The sequence below is a fragment of the Bos indicus genome, chromosome 3, assembly GCF_029378745.1.
Source record: "Bos indicus isolate NIAB-ARS_2022 breed Sahiwal x Tharparkar chromosome 3, NIAB-ARS_B.indTharparkar_mat_pri_1.0, whole genome shotgun sequence".
Lineage (NCBI taxonomy): Eukaryota > Metazoa > Chordata > Mammalia > Artiodactyla > Bovidae > Bos > Bos indicus.
This window is the reverse complement of record NC_091762.1, coordinates 57,809,456-57,832,000: the sequence shown is the minus strand read 5'-3', so window position 1 is coordinate 57,832,000 and position 22,545 is coordinate 57,809,456. Positions and strand designations below refer to the sequence as shown.

At 38.1% G+C, this 22,545-nt stretch overlaps 2 protein-coding genes across 2 annotated transcripts in view; one reads left to right on the top strand and one right to left on the bottom strand.

Moving 5' to 3' along the window:
- The window catches only part of ODF2L (outer dense fiber of sperm tails 2 like), a 402,314-nt gene that overhangs the window by 171,984 nt on the left and 207,785 nt on the right, over positions 1-22,545 (bottom strand). The gene's annotated exons all lie outside the window — the stretch shown is intronic.
- Positions 14,549-22,545, top strand: part of CLCA4 (chloride channel accessory 4) — a 30,967-nt gene continuing 22,970 nt past the window's right edge. The window contains exons 1-3 of the mRNA XM_019957160.2: positions 14,549-14,707; positions 19,912-20,052; positions 20,193-20,340. Of these exons, the coding sequence (XP_019812719.1) occupies positions 14,549-14,707; positions 19,912-20,052; positions 20,193-20,340 (448 nt within the window). The remainder of the gene's footprint in view (positions 14,708-19,911; positions 20,053-20,192; positions 20,341-22,545) is intronic.

The following is a 22,545-nucleotide window of genomic DNA, read 5'->3' as shown; positions in this document are numbered from 1 at the left end:
CCTGCATATAGGTTTCTCAAGAGGCAGATCAGATGGTTTGGTATTCCCATCTCTTTCAGAATTTTCTACAGTTTATTGTGATCCACACAGTCAAAGGCTTTGGCATAGTCAATAAAGCAGAAATGGATGTTTTTCTGGAACTCTCTTGCTTTTTCCATGATCCAGCGGATGTTGGCAATTTGATCTCTGGTTCCTCTGCCTTTTCTAAAAACAGCTTGAACATCTGAAAGTTCATGGTTCATGTATTGCTGAAGCCTGGCATGGAGAATTTTGAACATTACTTTACTAGCATGTGAGATGAGTGCAATTGTGCAGTAGTTTGAGCATTCTTTGGCATTGCCTTTCTTTGGGATTGGAATGAAAACTGACCTTTTCCAGTCCTGTGGCCACTGCTGAGTTTCCAAAATTTGCTGACATATTGAGTGCAGCACTTTCACAGCATCATTTTTTAGGATTTGAAATAGCTCAACTGAAATTCCATCACCTCCACTAGCTTTGTTCGTGATGCTTTCTAAGGTCCACTTGACTTCACATTCCAGGATTTCTGGCTCTAGGTGAGTGATCACACCATCGTGATTATCTTGGTCGTGAAGATCTTTTTTGTATAGTTCTTCTGTGTATTCTTGCCACCTCTTCTTAATATCTTCTGCTTCTGTTAGGTCCATACCATTTCTGTCCTTTGTCGAACCCATCTTTGCATGAAATGTTCCCTTGGTATCTCTAATTTTCTTGAAGAGATCTCTTGTCCTTCCTATTCTATTGTTTTCCTCTATTTCTTTGCATTGATTGCTGAGGAAGTCTTTCTTATCTGTCCTTGCTATTCTTTGGAACTCTGCATTCAGATGCTTATATCTTTCCTTTTCTCTTTTGCTTTTTGCTTCTCTTCTTTTCACAGTTATTTGTAAGGCCTCCCCCAGACAGCCATTTTGCTTTTTTGCATTTCTTTTTCTTGGGGGTGGTCTTGATCCCTGTCTCCTGTACAATGATGAACATCCATCCAGAGTTCATCAGGCACTCTATCAGATCTAGCCCCTTAAATCTATTTCTCACTTCCACTGTATAGTCATAAGGGATTTGATTTAGGTCATACTTGAATGGTCTAGTGGTTTTCCCTACTTTCTTCAATTTAAGTCTGAATTTGGCAATAAGGAGTTCATGATCTGAGCCACAGTCAGCTCCTGGTATTCTTTTTGTTGACTGTATAGAGCTTGTCCATCTTTGGCTGCAAAGAATATAATCAATTTGATTTCGGTGTTGACCATCTGATGATGTCCATGTGTACAGTCTTCTCTTGTGTTGTTGGAAGAGGGTGTTTGCTATGACCAGTTTGATCTCTTGGCAAAACTCTATTAGCCTTTGCCCTACTTCATTCCATATTCCAAGGCCAAATTTGCCTGTTACCCCAGGTGTTTCTCAGAGAAGGCAATGGCATCCCACTCCAGTACTCTTGCCTGGAAAATTCCATGGGCGGAGGAGCCTGGTGGGCTGCAGTCCATGGAGTCACTAAGAGTCGGACACGACTGAGTGACTTAGCAGCAGCAGCAGCAGCCAGGTGTTTCTTGACTTCCTACTTTTGCATTCCAGTCCCCTGTAATGAAAAGGACATCTTTTTTGGGTGTTAGTTCTAGAAGGCCTTGTAGGTCTTCATAGAACCATTCAACTTCAGCTTCTTCAGCATTACTGGTTGGGGCATAGGCTTGGATTACCGTGATATTGAATGGTTTGCCTTGGAAATGAACAGAGATCATTCTGTTGTTTTTGAGATTGCATGCAAGTACTGCATTTCGGACTCTTTTGTTGACCATGATGGCTACTCCATTTCTTCTAAGGGATTCCTTCCCACAGTAGTAGTTATAATGGTCATCTGAGTTAAATTCACCCATTCCAGTCCATTTGAGTTCGCTGATTCCTAGAATGTCGACGTTCACTCTTGCCATCTCCTGTTTGACCACTTCCAACTTGCCTTGATTCATGGACCTAACATTCCAGGTTCCTTTGCAGTATTGCTTTTTATATCATTGGACCTTGCTTCTATCACCAGTCACATCCACAACTGGGTATTGTTTTTGCTTTGGCTCCATCCCTTCATTTTTTCTGCAGTTATTTCTCCATTGATCTCCAGTAGCATGTTGGGCACCTACCGGCCTGGGGAGTTCCTCCTTCAGTATCTTATCATTTTGGTTTTTCATACTGTTCATGGGGATCTCCAGGCAAGAATATGAAGTGGTTTGCCATTCCCTTCTCCAGTGGAACACTTTCTGTCACACCTCTTCACCATGACCTGCCCATTTTGGGTGTCCCCACATGGCATGGCTTAATTTCATTGAGTTAGACAGTCTGTGGTCCACATGATCAGATTGACTAGTGTTCTGTGAGTATGGTTTCAGTGCGTCTGCCCTCTGATGCCGTCTTGCAACACCTACTGTCTTACTTGGGTTTCTCTTACCTTGGACGTGGGGTATCTCTTCACGGTTGCTCCAGCAAAGCACAGCCGCTGCTCCTTACCTTGGATGAGGGGTATCTCCTCATGGCCGCCCCTCCTGACCTTGAACATGGAGTAGCTCCTCTTGGCCCTCCTGCACCCACCCCCATTGCATATATACACTGTATCTTCTTTATTCAGTCTTTTCTCAATGGACATTTATGTGACTTCCATGTCTTGGCTATTGTAAACAGCGCTGCTATGAGCATTGAGGTGCAAGTATCTTTTTGAATTATGCTTTCCTCCAGATATATGCACAGCAGTGGGACTGCAGGATCATATGGTAAGGCTATTTTTAGTTTCTTAAGTAACCTGCATACTGTTCTCCATAGTGACTGTACCAATTTACATTCCCATCAACAGTGTAATAGGGTTTCTTCTTCTCCATACTTTCTCCAGTATTTACTGTTTGTAGACATTGATAGCCATTCTCTCTCTCTCTATATATATATACACACACACACACACACACACACACACACAAACATATCCATCCCTATATTAGTGAAGTCTACTTGCAGACAGGTAGAACTAAGCCAACTGACCCAGACAAGGTGATCAATAAATATTTTTAGAATAACAGTACGGGGAATGTTAATAGCATTTTCATTTATCAGGCATAATTAAAATCCTACATTAACTATTTTTCCTTTTTACTTTTCAGAAAAAAATTTTTTTAAGTTTCCACTTTAGATCTAGTATTTTTCATCATGTAGGCAAGGTTTCATATTCAGGAAACATTTTGTATTTAATTCAATTTCCTATATACTTTCCTTATCTACACTGACAGTAAGGCCAGGAACCAGGAAATAAGGGGAAAATCCTGATGACTCACAAAATTGTTAGGAGGTACTATTCTCAACATGGCTATTAACTTCAGAATTGAGCATCAGTCAAATTTGCTATCAATGTACAGAGTTTATTGCCTAGCTTCCTTGTTTGTTTTAGTTTTTCTGTTTTAATAATGGATAGTATGTGGAGAAGGAAATGGCAACCCACTCCAGTGTTCTTGCCTGGAGAATCCCAGAGATGGGGGAGCCTGGTGGGCTGCTGTCTACAGGGTCACACAGAGTCGGACACGACTGAAGCGACTTAGCAGCAGCAGCAGCAGCAGTATGTGGATCAAATTTGCTAATATAGCATGACCTAGTTGTCTAGTTAGCTTTCTATTTTGTTATGAGATAGTATAGTATCTATGTGGAAACAGGTATCAGATATGCATACCTGGTAGTGAATCAGCAGTCCTGATTAATAAACAGTGACAAAGGTAACCAAGAACAGAAGCTCCTAAGTACTAAGTTCACTCAATTTCCTCATCTGAGAATGAGGTTAGAGAAGTGCTGTGAGCAACCCCATTGCTTAGCAACAACAAAAATAATAAAATAATTGTTACCAAATTAAATATACATATATAGTATTTATATATACATACTATTTGTAAAGTGTAATGACGTGTATACACTGATATACCATTTCATGAACTATAAATAGGCACTGATTTTCTAGAAAGCAATTGGCAATGTCAAAAGCCATAAAAATCTCCACTTGACACATTAGTTTACAAACAGTATCTATCATAATGAAATAAATAAACTCACCAACAAAGTTATTCACAGCAGCATTCTCTGAAAGATACCGCAATTGGAAATAATATCAATGTAATTGTAAATTTTATTGTATTCATGTGATGAAATTTTATTCATTTTGGTTTATGAAATATTGATATAAAAATGCTTTAAAAATACATATCCTCTGACTAGTAACCAAACATTGGCCAAGTTATCTCTCTGTACTAAAGCTTTTTTATATGTGGTATAAAATGAAAACATCATAGGACTGATGTGAAGATTAACTGAATGAGTATAAGATGAGTGGTTAGAACAGGGTCCAACACAGAAGAATCACTAAGTCAATATTCGTTATCTCATCAGCTACATCGTCATCTTCATTCTCTTTCCAAAACAGTCTTTTGGTAGAATGCTCATAATATGTCTATTTTTTAAAGGTTTACAAAATTGAAAACATATATATATGAAATGAGGAAAATGGAGAACATACAGTTCTGCTGTATATGGACAACATCTTAGCAACATTTTCACTTCTGGCCACTGCACACACAGTTCTACAGAGATTAGCAAATTTCCAAGAACCTTGTATTGGTCTCCAGAGTGGTACCCAAAGTTGATCTACAGAATGATGGTCCTGAGTGTGCAACTAAACTAATTCTGATATGACATAGGAGATGTCACAGAAAGGTAAGCTCAAACACACTCAAAGAGGAAAAGCAAATGAGCTTTCTTCTATCCCTGGTGGCTCAGACGGTAAAGAATCCGCTTGCAGTGTGGGGTGGGTTCGAACCCTGAGTTGGGAAGATCCCCTGGAGGAGGGCATGGCAACCCACTCCAGTATTCTTGCCTGAAGAATCCCCATGGACAGAGGAGCCTGGCGGGCTATAGTCCATGGGGTGGCAAAGAGTCAGACATGACTGAGCAACTAAGCACACACACAGCAAATGGGCTTTCTTCTCTCTCTTTTCCCATAACAGATTACCATATTAATTTATCTGAAATTGATTTCTAAAAAAATTTTAAATCTGGCACTTCCCTTCTGTGGAAGTATTTGTGTGCCTCAATAAAAATTTGTCCTGTGGATAAAGACTGGAGTATATGAACCTGGTGTCCACTGGAAGACATTCATTAAAGACTCCTGGAGACCTGCACTCACTCTTGTGCCCCATTACATTACCCAAGTTATCTTCAATATAGTCTATTCAATATATTCTCTTTTAGAAAGAAAGGCCTGAAAAGAGTTAAAATTAAGTTTTCAAACTAAATGAATTAGGCTCTGGTTATCTGGGAAGTTCGATGACAGTATGTATTCCTGATTGATGCCAGATACTCAAGGCTTTCAGACACCCATATCAAGTAGTATCACAGAATATCAGATGAACTGAGCCTAGTTCTTCCAGAACAGCCTATATAGCAGCCTAATGCATTGGCCAACCAGGATTTTTTCACCTTGGGACCATCTCAGACTTTAGGAAATCATCCCCCAGATATTTTCAGAATCTGACCTAGGTATACAAAGTTGTCAGCAAAACTAATTCTGTATTGGTTCCTGGATAATGTACAATGGGGCTGGTTTTGAGTTCTCTTCGGGCTACTCCTTCGTAGTGCTATTTGAGATGTACCCAATATCTTTCAAACGAACAAACATATAAATAGATTTAACTAACTTATGTGAGTTGGTTTTCTATCACATGCAACCATAGAGTCCTGTTTAAAATACTCATATAATATAATTAACACTTCAGAACATAATCTTTTTAGAGCTTAAAAAAAAATTCATTGTAACCTTTGTACAAGAACCTACTTACTAAATTTTTGTTTCTTAACTATTGCTCTAACAATGTCTAAAACCTAGAACATAATATTTGTTGACTTGAATTCATTTATTCATTGAGCACAATTTGTACTGTATAATAGTCACTGTGCTTTAGTCTGGAACTACACGATTCCTGCTGTTCCAGAGGTTTACGATTTAGTTAAGGAGACAAAGCAATTTCAGGTGATGTGATACAGTGTCGCATAACTATAGGAGTATAAAGGAGAAAATGTAAACATTTCTGTGTATTCTAAGCTGGAAGACGAGAGGGCAAGAAATTGAGGACTAAGAAGGTAATGAAAAAGTAGCTAAGTCACAGAGGAAGGCTTTGAATAAAATGCCAAAGATTTTGGACTTTAACCTATAGCCAATGGGGAAATGATGATAGAAAAAAACAACAACTGCAGGCGGATATGATCGTGTTTTATTGAGAAAGACTGTGTGCAAAATACATTGGGAGGAATTAGTGTAAAGACAAGGGGTTCTGTTAGGACAGAGATTGCGTCTCTGAACTAGTAAATTATTGTACAAAGTTATAATGAGGTAAAATAAAATCATTCAGGGCCAACTGATTTTGTCTTTTTCATTACTTGTTACAAATTTCCTACCTTTCTTACGTTTTCTTTTACATGTAAATAATTTTGGAATAGTTAAATATATTGAGAAATTGAGGTACAGAAGGATCAAGGAGTTTAACCAAATTCATTCACATAATGGTAAAGCTAGGGTTTAAACTTGAACAATACAGTTCCAAACCCTTATATTCTTAACTGCTTTGCTTATGGCTGCCCCACAAGATAAGGGCTCTAGTATCTATAGCTTGGAAAAGGAATATATATGCATATGGATTTGAATACCCATCTCATTAAACTTGAGTCCCCTTGGAGTCTTAATCCACAGGTTGGAAATCACTCTCCTTTGATTTGGAAATCACTCTCCTTTACCTAGCATGGCCATTAATATGTTCAAGTTCACATCTCCATATCAGAAACATTTGAAACCTCAGAGTCCCACTTTTATATAGCTATGAATATAAGTGATAACTGCTTGAAAGTGAATATTCTAAGTATAAAGTAATTCTGAGTCCTTTTGAAGAAAATCTATCAATCAGAGGAAAGCACTACTATTCTTTCCACCAGAGCAAGTAAATGAGGTCTAGCTAGGTCTTTGTATTAGATTTCTAATAAGAATCACAGATACAGGCCATTTTCTACCTCTGTGATCCTGGCCTCTATTTCAAACACAGTTCTGGTATTTGTCTTCCATTGTAAAATAATAAAGTACAATTAAATTAAAATGAGATAAAATAAAACACTAAAATCCTGTCCATTCTTTATGACTCATGAGTCATTCCCTAACTTTATCTCTAGGATGAATTGTAGATTACTTAAGAGTAAGCACTTTTTTTTATCTTCTGAGCTTATCAGAAAGCAAATACTCCACAAATATTCAAGGCACTAGTCTAAAGACTATATGAAGTGTCATATAATATGTTTTGCCCGGATAAGATTTCTCTCTCTCCCCAGTCACAGAAATGTAGATCTTCTGGATTAGGAGAAGAAAACTATAAAATATATGATAATTTGTGTTTTACACTAGAATTTGTATCATTTGTTTTTGTATTCTCCCACAGATGGAGGGGCTGACTATGCGTTGGCTTCCTTACCAGGGGAAATTATGTATCCTTGAGGAGTACAACATAGGGGTTATGAATATGCCTTGGGAATCAGACCAGGGTTTCAGCTTGGTTCTGACAACCTACTGGCTGCGTGACCTTGAGGAGGATATTAAGGCTCAGCTTTCTCTTTTGTAAAATGAGAAATGGTATCTACTCATGGGGTTCTTGTGAGGATTCAATGAGTTAATAGATTTAAAGAATATCACATAGTGCTTGGCATATAGGAAGTGCTTAATAAATAATATTTGAGAAATTAAGACATGATACTCTATCTTAGAATGGATTCACCAAAATTAAACCCTGAGACAAGACTTTACATACAAGCAATTTATTAAGGAAGTTCTCAAAGAAAACAATGGCAAAGGTGGAAAGAAAACAAAACAAGGAAAGATTAAGTCAAGTAGGATGTTGGTTACAGTCCTGTGGAGATTTTTTAAGGTTGTTTCCACAGGGAACTCTAATATCTAAGTTACATCTTAGAACTTGTCCCAACTTGAAGCAAAGGCGCTAAGATTTCACATCCCCTGTGCTTGTCAGTCACTGGCTAAGGACCACCTGGGAGGATGGACCCTACCACTGGCTCTCTGCATAAACAGATTAAGCAGCTCCCATAGCCTGAGGACCGTCCTCCAGAGAAGAGTTGCCAGTGTGAGCCACTGAGAGAAAAGTCCCCTGACACAGAGAGAAGAGGTATACAGGAACAGTAAGAAGGCAAGAGGAGATGGGGCAGAGCACTAACAGTGTCCACCACCATAGTCCAATGTGTAACCAAACAGGCAAAATATAGCTACCCATAACATGATGTAGAGACAAGAGATATAAGTTCAAATCCCATGTTCTTCCTTCTATGGGCTTATTATTCAGAAAATTTACTTAACATCTCTGGTCTCTGTTTCACCATGTGTAGGAGGAGGAAGATAATAGGATGCCTGTCTCATGACTCAATTTGCTATACAGCAGAAACTAACACAACATTTTAAATCAACTATACTACAACATATTTTTTAAAAAATAAAAATTTAAAGTTAGTGATTATGAAAACTAAATGAGTTAATGTAAAGTAACAATAAGAGTATCTGACATGGATGCTCAATAAATATTAGTTCTCCCTGATCCTTACAGGATCCCATATATATAAAAGAATGGATTACAGAGATCACTATGAATAGATGAATCTGTGAGTACTTGCTCCTGGCATAAAATTCTTTGGACAAACTTTCTGTTTAAAGCAATTTTGCTCAAAGGATTTTTTTTTTCTCCTTGTGGCTCATCCAATTCTGATTACACAATGAGAAAGTCTTTAACTTAGGAATCATATGTTACAAAATTTCTGTAGCATCTGTTAACTTTACAACTCCTAAAAAGAAACAGGTACCTTGAGTTCAGGGTACAGCTGGTATAACAAATAGCAATAGCAGCAGCAGCCAGGGGGAATAAGGAGGGACTGGCTCAGTGCTGGGAGCAGGAAGCCATGAGAAGAGGTCACACTGGGCAAAAGTCAGATGTTCTGGTTGGAGCTTTGCTACTAAGTCACTAATCTTCCTAGGACATGTGTTGTCATCCATAATATCAGTGGTTGAACTAGATGGTCTCTCAGGTCTCAGGTCTTCCAGCACTAAAATTGTATTATGAAGCTATTCAAAACCTCAACCCCTAAATCCTGAAATTGAGAGGATTCTCTGTGTAGAAAACCATGTTATTAATCAAAGGGTACAGAAATTCAGAGAAGGGAAATGACAGGAGGTATTGGTCAGGGAAACCTTCATAGGAAGCAGAATTTAAGCTAGATATTGAATAATTAGAAAAATGAATGTGGTCAAGGATACCAGAGTGGAAAGTAAAGGTGATTTTTCACAAAGTATGCGAGAGAAATATTTATTACTGGTGGTATTAAAAGATAAAATTGAAACTGTAAATTGACCAGATTCTGATATATTCTAAATAGCAAGTCAAGCCTTGTGCCAATCTGAAGGTAACGATATTCTCTTGAAGAATTAGAGAAGGGAAAGATGACATTGTACGTGAGACAGCTGGTGTGCAAGAGGAACTGGAGCCGGAAAATCTGGTGACTAAGGATTTGGTAAGAAGGCTGCCTAACTGCTTGATTATGAAATTTAAAATCTTTGAAAATAGGGTTTTATACCATATGGCTAGCACTATAGAGGCTAGTTGAACAAGGTCTAGTTCCTCTAACAATGAGAGAAAATGAAACCACCTCTGACTGTCTAAGGGCTTCCCCGGTAACTCAGATGGTAAAGCGTCTGCCTGAAATGTGGGAGAGGGTTCGATCGCTGGGTCAGGAAGATCCCCTGGAGAAGGAACTGGCAAACCACTCCAGTACTCTTGCCTGGAAAATTCCATGGACAGAGGAGCCTGGCAAGCTACAGTCCATGGTGTTGAAAAGAGTCGGACAGGACTGAGCAGCTTCACTTTCACTTTCTGGCTGTCTATCCCCACATGAAGGACCTGTTGGAAAGTAGACTTCGTTTTGTTTACATAACACTATATAGCTCTTACATGGCAACCCACTTCAGTATTCTTACCTGGAGAATCCCATGGACAGAGGAGCCTAGCAAGCTACAGTCCATTGGGTTGCAAAGAGTCGGACATGACTGAGTGAGTGACTATCACTCACTCATTCATCTTTAACAGGCTTAAATGTGCAAGTTTCAGAGCAGCAGCAGGAGAGAGCTAAAGTACTACTTTGTAAAAAAGAGAAAAGTATTTGCAGTTCCAGGAATTTAACAGTCGTGAAAGGAATAAGTGAGAATAAGCAGAGAATGAGAAAAGAAAGGGGAAAGCTGGTCACTAAGTAGGAAGAAGGGCCAATAGGAAACCCTTATTGGTGGGATGTTCCAAGAAACTATAAATATTTGATTTTATACTGTTTCCTATTTAACTAATACTTTGGGCTTTTAAATCACAGACACATACACAAAACCCCCAGCCATTTCCTTTTCAGAAGTTGGAACTAATTTGGAAACGGGTTTAGGAGTTAGAAAATCAAAATATTGGCTAGATCAATGGCAAACCTGGACTAAGAAATATGGTCTGACCTGAAGAAACAGTTGGGATTTCTAATGCTTCTCTCCAGGTCTAGAACTCAGAAACATACTCCCTCTACTATCTCCAAAACGTAGTTTGAAAAGCAGGTACTTATCTAATTAGGTATGGAGGGAACCACAACCTCTCATAAATTGTGTGCTAGTGGTAGAGAAAGAGAGATTGATTTCCAGACTTGGCTCTAGAAGGCAGGAAAGGATTCTGACCAATGTGTGCTTAGCACAAGTAATCTAGAACAGAATATACACAGTGCGGATAGGAAGATCCACAAAAGGAGGAGGAAGAGACAATATCAAAGGAGGAATTCCAACCTATTTATACCCTAAATTCTGTGTTATTAGTGGAGAACTCATTACCTTCAGGAAATTTCTTAAGGGGGAGTAACTCAGTTTTACAATTCAGAAAGAAACTCTTTTCATTTTTTAAAAATGAAGATATTACAAACATCATTCCTTCAAGGAAATCAAAAGTGAAATCATAGACTGTATTCCTGCCTCAATAATGCCAATCCAAATCCTCTTTTCATAAGGAAAGAAACTGGCTGTTACTGTCGTACCGTGTGACTGACTCATGATTTAAAAATCCCTTGACAAGAGATCCTGTGTGACTATGGCAATCAGAAATGTGACTCTCCCTGGAGAATTCAGTGTTACTCACCTAAATTCCCAAAAAAGAGGAGAATCTGGGATGGAATGTTAAAAAGAAAAAAAGAACATAAAATTAATGTCTCATTTTCTTAACTTGGCATATTGATTCCCCCTGTGAAGAGTGTAAGAGACTTCTGCTATTTTTGATAAATGTAAAATAGCAAGGAGAAACATGTTTGTTTGCTTGCTTTATGGCTCTTGGAAAACAGTGTTACTCATTCAAATGTGAATTCACCATGATTTATGGCAGCCAATAAAATGCCTACTTGGGACAGAAAGATAGTAGAATAGGGAATTATTAACACAGTAAATGTAAGTTTTCTAAATGCTCACTCAAACGTTGATACTATATAACAGATACTGTTACCCATTGGAATCTATTATTAATCAAATTCTACCAACAATTTTCTCTTTGGGTTATCATGTGAAAACTAAACTTAATAAAACCCTGTATTTTGAAGCTGAATAAAGTTTTTCATGCATAATAAAAGTATTATATAAAAACAATTCATAGTAACTATATTTGAAAATTTTTAACAATTTTTAATATTGCATTTATCAACCTGAAAGTGAAGTCACTTAGTCATGCCAGACTCTTTGTTACCATGTTCATGTACCCATTCTACTATTTTCTTAATATAGCTTTAAATCAACTCACTTGAAAAAAAAAAAAAAAACAGTACTTGGTATCACTGTAACAGTAATAGCTGTGAAATCATAAGTTTTGATCTGTTGTTGTTGTTGCTCAGTGGCTAAGTTGTGTCCAACTCTTTGTTATGTTGGGTAACAACTAAATTTTTTCTAAGCTCCTTGGTTCAGTAATAGACAAGGAAATCCAACCCTTCGAAGTGCCCTATAAGTTAGCCTCTTTCCCTAAGCATGATTTGATTTAGACCCATTTATTTATTTATTTAGACCCTTTTCTGATTTTTGACCAGCCAGTCTCTGCCCCTAAGGCCCACATGAGGTTGAGTTGATGGAGACTTTTGAAGCTGGACCAACCAACTAGGAATCTGGAAGAGGCGGACTAGTTATGGAAGGGGATAGCTCTGAGATACCATCTTTACAATTATCATTCCCTCTTTACAACTAGCATTAGAAATTCAGCAAAGGAAATATATGGAAAAATAAGTCAGGGCATACAATCATCTTCCTTTCCATGGTGGTCCCTTTTCAAGCTCTACAAAGCATCACTCCTTTCTGGGCTTCCAGGAACAAGTAAAAGGAGAATGTGATAAATATTTGTCTATTTTCATGGGGCATCATGTATCTAGTACTTGAAGGGAGCTTTTCCTAACACCTCTGGCAAAGATGAAGGATCTCTTTTCCAACATTCTAGCCAAGAGTTTCCTGATTTTATTGAGGGAGCAAGGGCCTCTCCTGAAAATAACCTATATATCCCCCAAACGTTAGGGAAGATTTGAGCTCCCATGTTTCTCCAACATTTCAGAGACCTCAAACAACTTTCTGTTTATGCACTGTGATATGTTTTTATTTGGGGTTAAAATGGTAGTCCTTCACTAGTCCAGTCAGTCCATCAGTTAAACACAATTTCTTGAGCATTCTATGAGATGAGACCTTGCTCAGTGTGCTTGAAGCCCCTAAGCTGGAGTTCAGGGAGAGGCAGGGGGAAGTAGGAAGTGAGGTCAGTGAGGAAACCAAGAAAGACTGCCTAGTATATATCTGTCAAGGCAATGGCACCCCACTCCAGTACTCTTGGCTGGAAAATCCCATGGATGGAGGAGCCTGGTAGGCTGCAGTCCATGGGGTAGCAAAGAGTCGGACACAACTGAGCGACTTCCCTTTCTCTTTTCACTCTCCTGCATTGGAGAAGGAAATGGCATCCCACTCCAGTGTTCTTGCCTGGAGAATCCCAGGGACTGCGGAGCCTGGTGGGCTGCCATCTATGGGGTCTCGCAGAGTCGGACACGACTGAAGCAACTTAGCAGCAGCAGTCTAATCCCTCCAGGTAATCACAATTCACCTGCCATGGCTAATATAGCAGCTCCACCCTGTATCTTGCATAAAATATTAATTCTATGAATGTAAAGTTATTCCATAATATTCCTGAATGAATGGAAGGAGGGTGTGAGATGCTACCTAAGAGGTCAGAATCTGAACACATATGATAAAACTTCTATCTTGATAAAAATCTTTTGCTTGTTCAGAATGTGACACAGGTATCCTCCTACTTAAGCTCTTAATTTAAAGATATTTTTTATTATTTTATTTTTAGTTCTCTTCTGGATTTCTGATGAGTCCTGGTTCCTTTTCTTTAGGACTAGATATACTTAACTCATCATTATAATTCCTATCCTGACCCCCTTTTTCCATTAAAAAAACTTATTATATTATTTGCCTTATAAGACAATATTGCCTTATTGTGGAGTATGATAAAACTCTGGAGTAAGCATATTGGGTTCAAATACTGACTTTGCCATTCACTAGCTATGTGATCTTGGCAAGGTACTAAAAGTGTGTGCCTCGGTTTCCCCAAGTATAAAATGAAAATAATATTCATACTTATGTTACAGAGTTGCAGTAAGGAGTAAGTGAAAGAATCTCTGCCCTGGTAAGTACTGAATAAATATTAACTGTTAAGATGATTCACTCTGTCTCAATAATAACCAACACATACCATTCTTTTTTTTATATAACTGATTAAAAACAAATTCTATTCATTCTTTACTGGACAGGGTTTTAAAAAATTTACTCTAATAACTTTATTAAATTTCCCTTAACTTATCAGTCTTTAAAATACTTAATTTAATTTTCAAAGCCATCTTACCTAATTTGACATTATTTACATTTAGTAATCTTAACATTCTCTTATTTTTACTGTTAGTAAATAATCTAAATAATAGTTAAATCACTGTAAAACTGATTAACAAAATTAGCATTTTTGTTTCTAATAATATCATGATGAAATTTTATTTATTTTCACATTGCACTCTTCAGAAAATACAAAGTATATGTCTATACTGAGGAAATTAGCCAGAATTAGAAAGCATAGAAAATATGTCCCAAAAGGAATATGTGCAATGTATTTTATAAAAAGTTCTGAACTCATCTATGATTCAGGTCATTTTACAGTAACATACAATAAAACAATTGTGTAATCTGAAGTCAAGTATTTTCTAAAAATATGTAACTTTGACCTTTATACAGTCAAAGTCCCGTAACTAGCCAACATTGATAATGTTCAGGAGTATGTGTATATATATGTGGAGGGATTAAAGGTGAAAGAAATGCCCCTTGAACAACACTGGGGCCTGGACCAACTCAAGAAGAACAATGGGGTTATTCAGAAGTTTTGTCTTCCTCTTAATGCTATACCTGCTGCAGGGGTCCAATACTTCCCTTGTTCGGCTGAATAACAATGGCTACGAGGGCATTATCATTGCTATAGACCCCGCTGTGCCAGAAGATGAAACACTAATTGAAAAGATACAGGTAAGAAAGTAATGGGATTTCTTCTGTTTGAATTGATGAGAAAAAAATATATATATAGTAGTTAATAACTACAACAGAAACTTCTCAGTACTCCAGGAAGTTTAAAAGCACCAAGGTGCAGTAAAAAAAGAAAATAAAATAACGCTGGAATAGGCAGTGGAAATTGAAGGTTCCAGACAAGGTTCTACCCTGTCCCACCATAAGATCAAAGACGTGGCATGGGGCCTCCCTCATCCTCCGTTTCTCCATCTGTAAGTTAGCAACTAGACTTGTATGTTCTTTAAATAATGATTTACTGAATGCTTGCTATGGCATGACAGGAGAGAGCGCAGTGGATTTTTTAAAAACTCTTGATCTCATGAAGTATATATTTTCTTCAGATGATACAGATAATAAAAACATGTCAATGTACAGCACGTTCATGGTAGTAAGTTGCTATGCAGTAAAATAAACTGGCAGAGGGGATAGGCAGTGATGGTGGGGCTAGGGTAAGGGGAGAATGCAGGTTACTGTTTCATGCAGGGTAGTCAGGGAATGTCTCACTAGATGTAACGTCTGGGTGGAGACCTGAGATGAGTGAGGGGAGAGCCCACTGAAAACCTTGGGAGTGGACACTAGGTGCAGCAGCATGGAGATGACAGTATGCTTGATGTGACCAAGGAAACAACTGGGAATGAGCAGGAGGAAGAGCGGAGGAGAGCTGCAGGTGGAGAGGTAGCAGGGCCCAGGCCATTGGAAAGATCTGGACTTTCACTCTGAGAGAAATCAGAATCCGTGGACGAGGAGAGGTGTGCTCGCTTGTGCTTGTTCTGGAGTCATTCTGTCTGCAGTGTTGAGGAAACACTGTAGAGGGTTTTCCCATGTCATTCATCTTGTATAAGCTCTGTTAGAACACAGAAGTATTGAGGGACACTGTGTACAGAGCTGCTGGGAGTGAGAAATGACAGTGACTATGAACGGGGATACTGTGGTAGACATCATTAATGTGGTGTGATCCTGAACGTGTTCTTTGCCATGAGATTATCATAGACAAGTTTGCTAATGATTTAGATGTGTGGGGTAGGGGAAGGGAAGAGGGAAAAATAAAAGTCACAGAAGACTTCAAGGGTTTTGGTCTGAACACTTGGAAGGGTGGTATTATTATTGATTGAGAAGGGAAAGACTTAAGTGGAGAAAATTTCATGGCTGGGAGATCAGAAGTTAGTTTGCAAAATTTTGAATTTGAGATGCTTTTGCCATTTCTTTCTCTATGGGTCTTCCCCACCCAGGGATCTAACCTGAGTCTTTTATGTCTCCTGTATTGACAGATGGGTTCTTTACCACTAGAGCCACCTGGGAAACCCATTAGATATCCATATGGATGGCGATATGAATCTGAATTCAAGGAGGAAATCTAGGGAGAGATAAAAACTTGGGAGTCATCAGTGTGTAGATGAGATTTCAAGCCATGAGAGTGACTGAGTTCACTCGGAAGAGTGGGTAGACAAGAGAAAGTTTCCAGGACTGAACCAAAGACTCTTATATCTATTGTCTCATCCAACTTTAACGTTCCATGTAATAGAGAGACTGGTGTTACAGCCATGTAAATTAATTCTCCCTGTCCCTCACCTCAACATTTACTAACTCCTTATATTTAACTCCTTAACTATTGTTTCCTTAAATTCTCACTTTCTGCTTTCCCCATGGGTGTTTTTATCCATCAGAAGCTGATGAGCTTGACCTGAATCGTGAGCAGGTGATATTGTGGCTGCCATTTATCATTCATTCTGTAGAATCTTAAGCACAGCAGTATTTACTTACTGGTACATTTTTAATTCCAGGAAAATACACAGATTAATTTACTGATGAACACAGGCTTGAGTAGCAGTTACTATAATTGATTGTGAATGATAGCTTTTTAGTATCTAGTTGATCAATATCAAAACTAACTGAAGCTCAGGAAACAGCATTTGGAAGAATTGTTTGTACGGGCAAAACATTTGTTAAAATGGTTCTCTATTGAATGTGAAAGTTCAATGTTTAGCAGACATTCCTAGATTAGAAGAATGTTTTCTGGCATTCTCTGAGTCTTCTACAAAGTCCTTACGTTGATATTTTCAGACAACCTTGTGAAATACTCTCATCCACACTATATAGAAGGAAAACTGGGATTTGGAAAAGGAAATAATTTTCCCAAGGTCAAGTTAAATAGTACAATCAGAGCTGAGATCCTGCACATGGGTTTTGAAGGCTGATAGATCTGGATTTGAGATCCACTTTATACAAGATAACAAAAATCACTCTTTTTGTAAAGGGTGAACAGTGAACAGACTCTTATTCTTGGGATACTATCTGACCATAGTAAGATATGTTGAATTGATTCATAATTTATGACCTGAGTTTCAATTGTCAACTTTTCCTTATTCCTTTTATTCATGTGTCTTTTGGGTTTAAGAGTACTTTTTTTTTTTTGAAACATTAATATCTTAATCTTCTTTGATCAAACTAGGATATTATAGGAATTCTGAGAAGGAATTTAGATGGAATATTATAAAATTCTGCATGGAAGCCTCTGAGAACCATTATTAGCCACCCCAGCAGGCCCCAAGGTATCAAAGTCACCTGATATAGGGTATTTGAAATCCCTCCATGACTTTATAAACACACCACTACCCAAGACAGCTATATAGCATTACAAGACTACAAAATAAACTGAATCCCGTGGGCTTGTACAATTCACAGCCCACTAAACTGTATGCAGTGATCTTATTTTCCCAAACTGTACTGCAATTCAATTTACTATATGCCAGATACACTCAAAGGGACAGAGAGAGTCATCACTTTAAGCAGAAAACAACTGATTGAGATCTAAATTGAGATCCAAAACAAAGAGAGAGGAGAGACATTCTTAGGGAACATACTTAGGTAGAAAATTATTTCATCTGCTTTAGGCCAGTGATGAAGTAATCTTCAGTCTAACTTAGGAGATCTCTGAAGTCCTCTTCCAAACTCCTAGCCAGTCCTCTGGATCTTCAGTTTTCTGTACCCTAGCTTCTGACTGATTCCTGGCTCAGAACCCAGTTTGCTTGCTGGTCATCAGCACATGTGATCCTCCTCTGTTTCCTATCTGTAAATTAGCAATTGGACTTGTCTGTTCTTTAAACAATGATTTATTAAATGCTTGCTTATGGCATTCCAGGTGAGAAAGTAGTGAATTTTCTTAAAGCTCCTGATCTCTTTCAGTATATACTCTCTTCAGATGATACAGATAATAATAAAAAATCAATGTAAACAAGTCTGTAGTAGTAAGTTGCTATGTAGTAAAATAAATCAGCAAAGGGAGACAGGCAGTCTTTGTAGAGCTGGGGTAGGGAGAGAATGTGGGTTACTGTTTCATGCAGGGTGGTCAGAAAATGTCTCACTAGATGTGATATCTGGGCAGAGGCCTGAGATTTGTGAGGGAAGACTCATTGAAAATCTGGGGAGGGGACAGCAGTTGCAGTGGCATGGAGGTGACAGCATGTTTGATGTGACCAAGGAAACAACTATGAATGAGCAGGAAGAAGACTGAGGAGAGCTGAAGTTGGAGAGGTCGCAGGGCCCAGACCACTGGAAAGATTTGGGTTTTTTTATTTCGAGTGAGATGAAATCCACAGAAGGATCTGAGCAGAGGTCGGGTGTGCTCTAGCTTGCTTATTCTGAGATCACTCTGATGGCAGCGTTGAGGATACTCTCTACAGGGCTTCCACTTATCACCCATCCCGTATAAGTTGTGAGCATAGAGGTGTCAAGGGACATTAGTAGGAAGCTGCAGCAGATGAAAAGTGATGGTGAATAGGAATGGAGATATTGTGGGAGAGATCATTAATGTGCTGTGATCCTGGACATTTTCTGAGAGTATTATGGAGAAATTTGCTGATGGTTTAGATGTGTGGGATAGAGAAGGGTTGAGGGAAAGTAGAAGTCAGAAACTTCATGGGTTTTTGCTTGAATACTTGGAAAAATATAATTATAATCAATTGAAAAGTAACCTCCAACCTACTTTGGGAGCTCTATAAAGACCTTGTCACACCACCAGCCAGTCCTCTGGTCTTCAGTTCTGTACTCTGGCTTCTGGCTGATCCCTGCTCTAAGTAAGCCTAATCACTTTAATGATCTCTTCAGTACACTAAGAGCACACTAGACCATCTTCCAGAGAAAAAGGAAGAAATCCTTGGAATTTCTGAAGAAGAGTTATATTCTGGTCTTAGGTCAGAAAGAATTGAAAAGGAGGATATATTTTCAAATAAAAAATACTGTAGACTGTGCTGTTTGCCAGCAACATGAATAGGGTAACATCATCATCCAGAACCCAGTTTTCCTCAATTTTTCAGTGGATTTGATCATGTAGAATAAATCACCAAAGAACCTTTCAACCATCTATTTCCTCCACTAGATAATAAGCTCTTTTGAGGAACTATTTATCTTATTAATCCTAACATTTTTGGGTTTGGGATACTAATAATATAAGGATACGAATAATATAATATATATTATTTTCACCTTGATGGCAGAGCTAGAAGCTCTGCCTAAAAAAGCTCTGCCTCTCCTATGAACTTTTCCATTCCTCCACTCCCTGTGCTCCCAACCCAACTGCCTCTCCTGGGAGGTAGTGAAAACTTCTATGACCCATCCATATAAACTGTTTTTCTCAATTTGCATCAGGTAAGGCTGTTCCTTACTAGTAATTATAATAGTGATGATATCAATGAGTTTTATGACTACCTTGTGTAGAATACTTATTTATAACTCATTTCATGTTTATGTCATCCTTAAAGATATGTTTTAAGAGTATAGTAAATAAATAAGAAGGCTGAGATTCAAAGCAGTCACATAAACCAGTCAAATTTTAATAGCAAGAGGCTTAAGCTGGCATTAAAACCAAGTCTAGCTGCTTCCAAAGTCCATGCCCTTTATCATATTAATCAATTCCTCATAATGTAAACATAAGTATTTGCCTTTTGATGTAGGATTATAGAAGACTGAAAGCTGTTAAATGTGCAAATTAAGTCATAATTTTGAACTGACGATGACAGATTTTGATTTTTGAATCAGAAACCCTACTCACCAGTCAGTTGCTTTTTTTTTTAATGACTAAAGGTGAGAAATGCCTGTGATGCATGCCTGTTCATTTAGTCTACTATCCCTTGGCCAGCCTAACTTCTCTTTTTTTCCTATAATAACAGAACATGGTGATTGATGCATCTACTTACCTGTTTGAAGCCACGGAAAAGAGATTTTTTTTCAAAAATGTATCAATATTAATTCCAGAGAACTGGAAGAGCATCACTCAATACAAGAGGCCAAAACATGAAAGCTACAAACATGTAAGAATCAAAAGGCGTTTCTTAAAAATATTTTCTCTGCTGCTTCTCAAATTTGATGTTAATTAATCATTTCAGAATTTTTCAGACAAATGTTATAATTTCTATTCTGATCTTTTAAACACCTTTTTAAACGTTCTCAGGCTGATGTTAGAGTTGCTCCACCTACACTCCCAGGTAGAGATGAACCATATACTAAGCAATTCACAGCCTGTGAAGAAAAAGGAGAATACATTCATTTCACTCCTGACTTTGTACTTGGAAACAAGCAAAATGAATTTGGACCATCAGGTAAGAATTTTGGTTAAAACAAATATTTTGCAATGATTCCAACATGTAGATTTATATCCACGTTCAGTATACAAGCCTCGTAGGCTTAAATCCCAACTCCAAGGTCACTCCTCTGTGTGTGACCTTGGACAAATGACCAAGACTTTCTGTACTTATTTCCTTTAAAAATGATGAATAGAGGAGCTGCTCCTGCCTTATAGAATTGTTGGAAACATTAAACTAGATAATTCTTGTTAAGTGTACTCAGTATGGTTTCTACAGAAATTTGAATATGGGACAGCCATGATAAATTTTTTGCTTTAGGAACACATTTTAGATTTTAATTTTTCAGTTCTCCATTGCTGGATATTAATCACATGCCACCTCCATGAAAGGCAGATGCAAGGCAAAATCAAAAGGGCCAAGATGACAGTTCCTGGCCAAGAGAAAACACTAATAGGCTGGTAGCTGCTGATATTATTATTCAACCCATTCTTTGAACCAGATGAACTTGTTTATAAGTGATCATTTTTACCTATGAAAATGACAATTTCCTCTAGTTCAATCTAAGCGTTAAGATCACTGTTTGAAATGAACTAAAGCACATTATATTTCAGATGAAAATGAAAATCACTGTCAAAGCAGTGTCCAACTCCTCACTAATCAATAAAACACTTGTTAAATTCACACTCCCCAGAACCACCTTTTCCTCTTGCACTGCCCCTTCAATGAACATTATTTAGTCTTTTATCTGTGTCAAACAAGTCAGTCCTTGTCCTCAACATTTTCTGGACTTGTTCTCTGCCTCTGTCCTAAAGCCCATCACCCCATCCCAGCCTTGCCTCTCCCCCTTAATTTGGTCTGACCATGCTTGTTGTGCTTGGCACCCTTAGTCCCTTGTGCCTGTCTAGATACAGTTTCTTTTCTACTTGGCGTGTCCAGCAAAGTCAGTCATGCCACCTACTAGTGTAAATAGCACAACTCCCTTACCACTTTTATCCTTATGTTGTATTCAACTTGCCATTTCTCCAAACTGAATTTCTAGGCAGTTTCTTTTGACTCCTGTAGTATGTTTCCAAGATTTTGAAAGAAAATTATAAAATTAATTGGTACTGTTTTTAAAAACACGTTTCACAAGGTCAATGAAGCTCTCAAATCTACTCAACAATGATTGGACTTGCTTCCTCTCATCTCGCTCATTCCCCCTAACAGTTGTTCTAAATATCTATCACTTTTCTTAAGACCAATAACCAATCTTTTCCACCTTATAAGTTAATGAATGCCTTGATTGAGAAAGTAGAAACCCCTACCTTCTACCTTTCTACTTCCAAACTCATGTCCATGTACATCTCCTTCCATCTCCACCTGTCTTAGAAGAGGAAAATTTTCTTCAGTTTTTAAAAATAATGCCCCCACTGGAGCTCTTATTCTTTTCCCACACTCCTCAGCTTGCCCCATCCCATAACTGAGTTTCCCCCTCTTTCTTAGACAAATATTTCTCCCATAAAGTGATACATATGTTTGTGGGAAAACTCAAATTCTGGGAAACAATGCCTTAAAAACAACAGGGCTTTGGGAGGAAATAAGATGAAGAAACTCTTCAAAATCTATGCAATTTGTAATAAAAATGATAACAGCAAAACAATAGTTCCCTGGAAAGAGTTTTTGGACCCTCAAGCAGCAGTTAAGTTTGTCTGGAAGCTGCCTCCAAAGTAGACACTAGAAGTGTACACACACACACACACACACACACACACACACACACACACAGTGAAATACTATTGGAGTAAGAACAAGACTAGTAGGAGCTGAGCCAATAATTGAGATAGGAATGGAATTCTAAGTCAGAGGAACTGCTTTTTAATAACAATTATATACAATTAAGATGTATAACACAATGATTTCACATACACATACATAGTAAAATGATTACCATGGTTGAGCTAATTAACATATCATCGCCTCACATAATTACCCTTTTGTATATGTGGTGCCCTGGAGAAGGGATAGGCTACCCACTTCAGTATTCTTGGGGTTCCCTGGTGATTCAGACAGTAAAGAATCCACCTGCAATATGGGAGACCTGGGTTCAATCCCTGGGTTGGGAAGATCCCCTGGAGGAGGACATGGCAACTCACTCCAGTATTCTTGTCTGGAGAATCCCCATGGACAGAGGAGCCTGGCATGCTACAGTCCATGGGGTCACAAAGAGTCAGATACAACTGA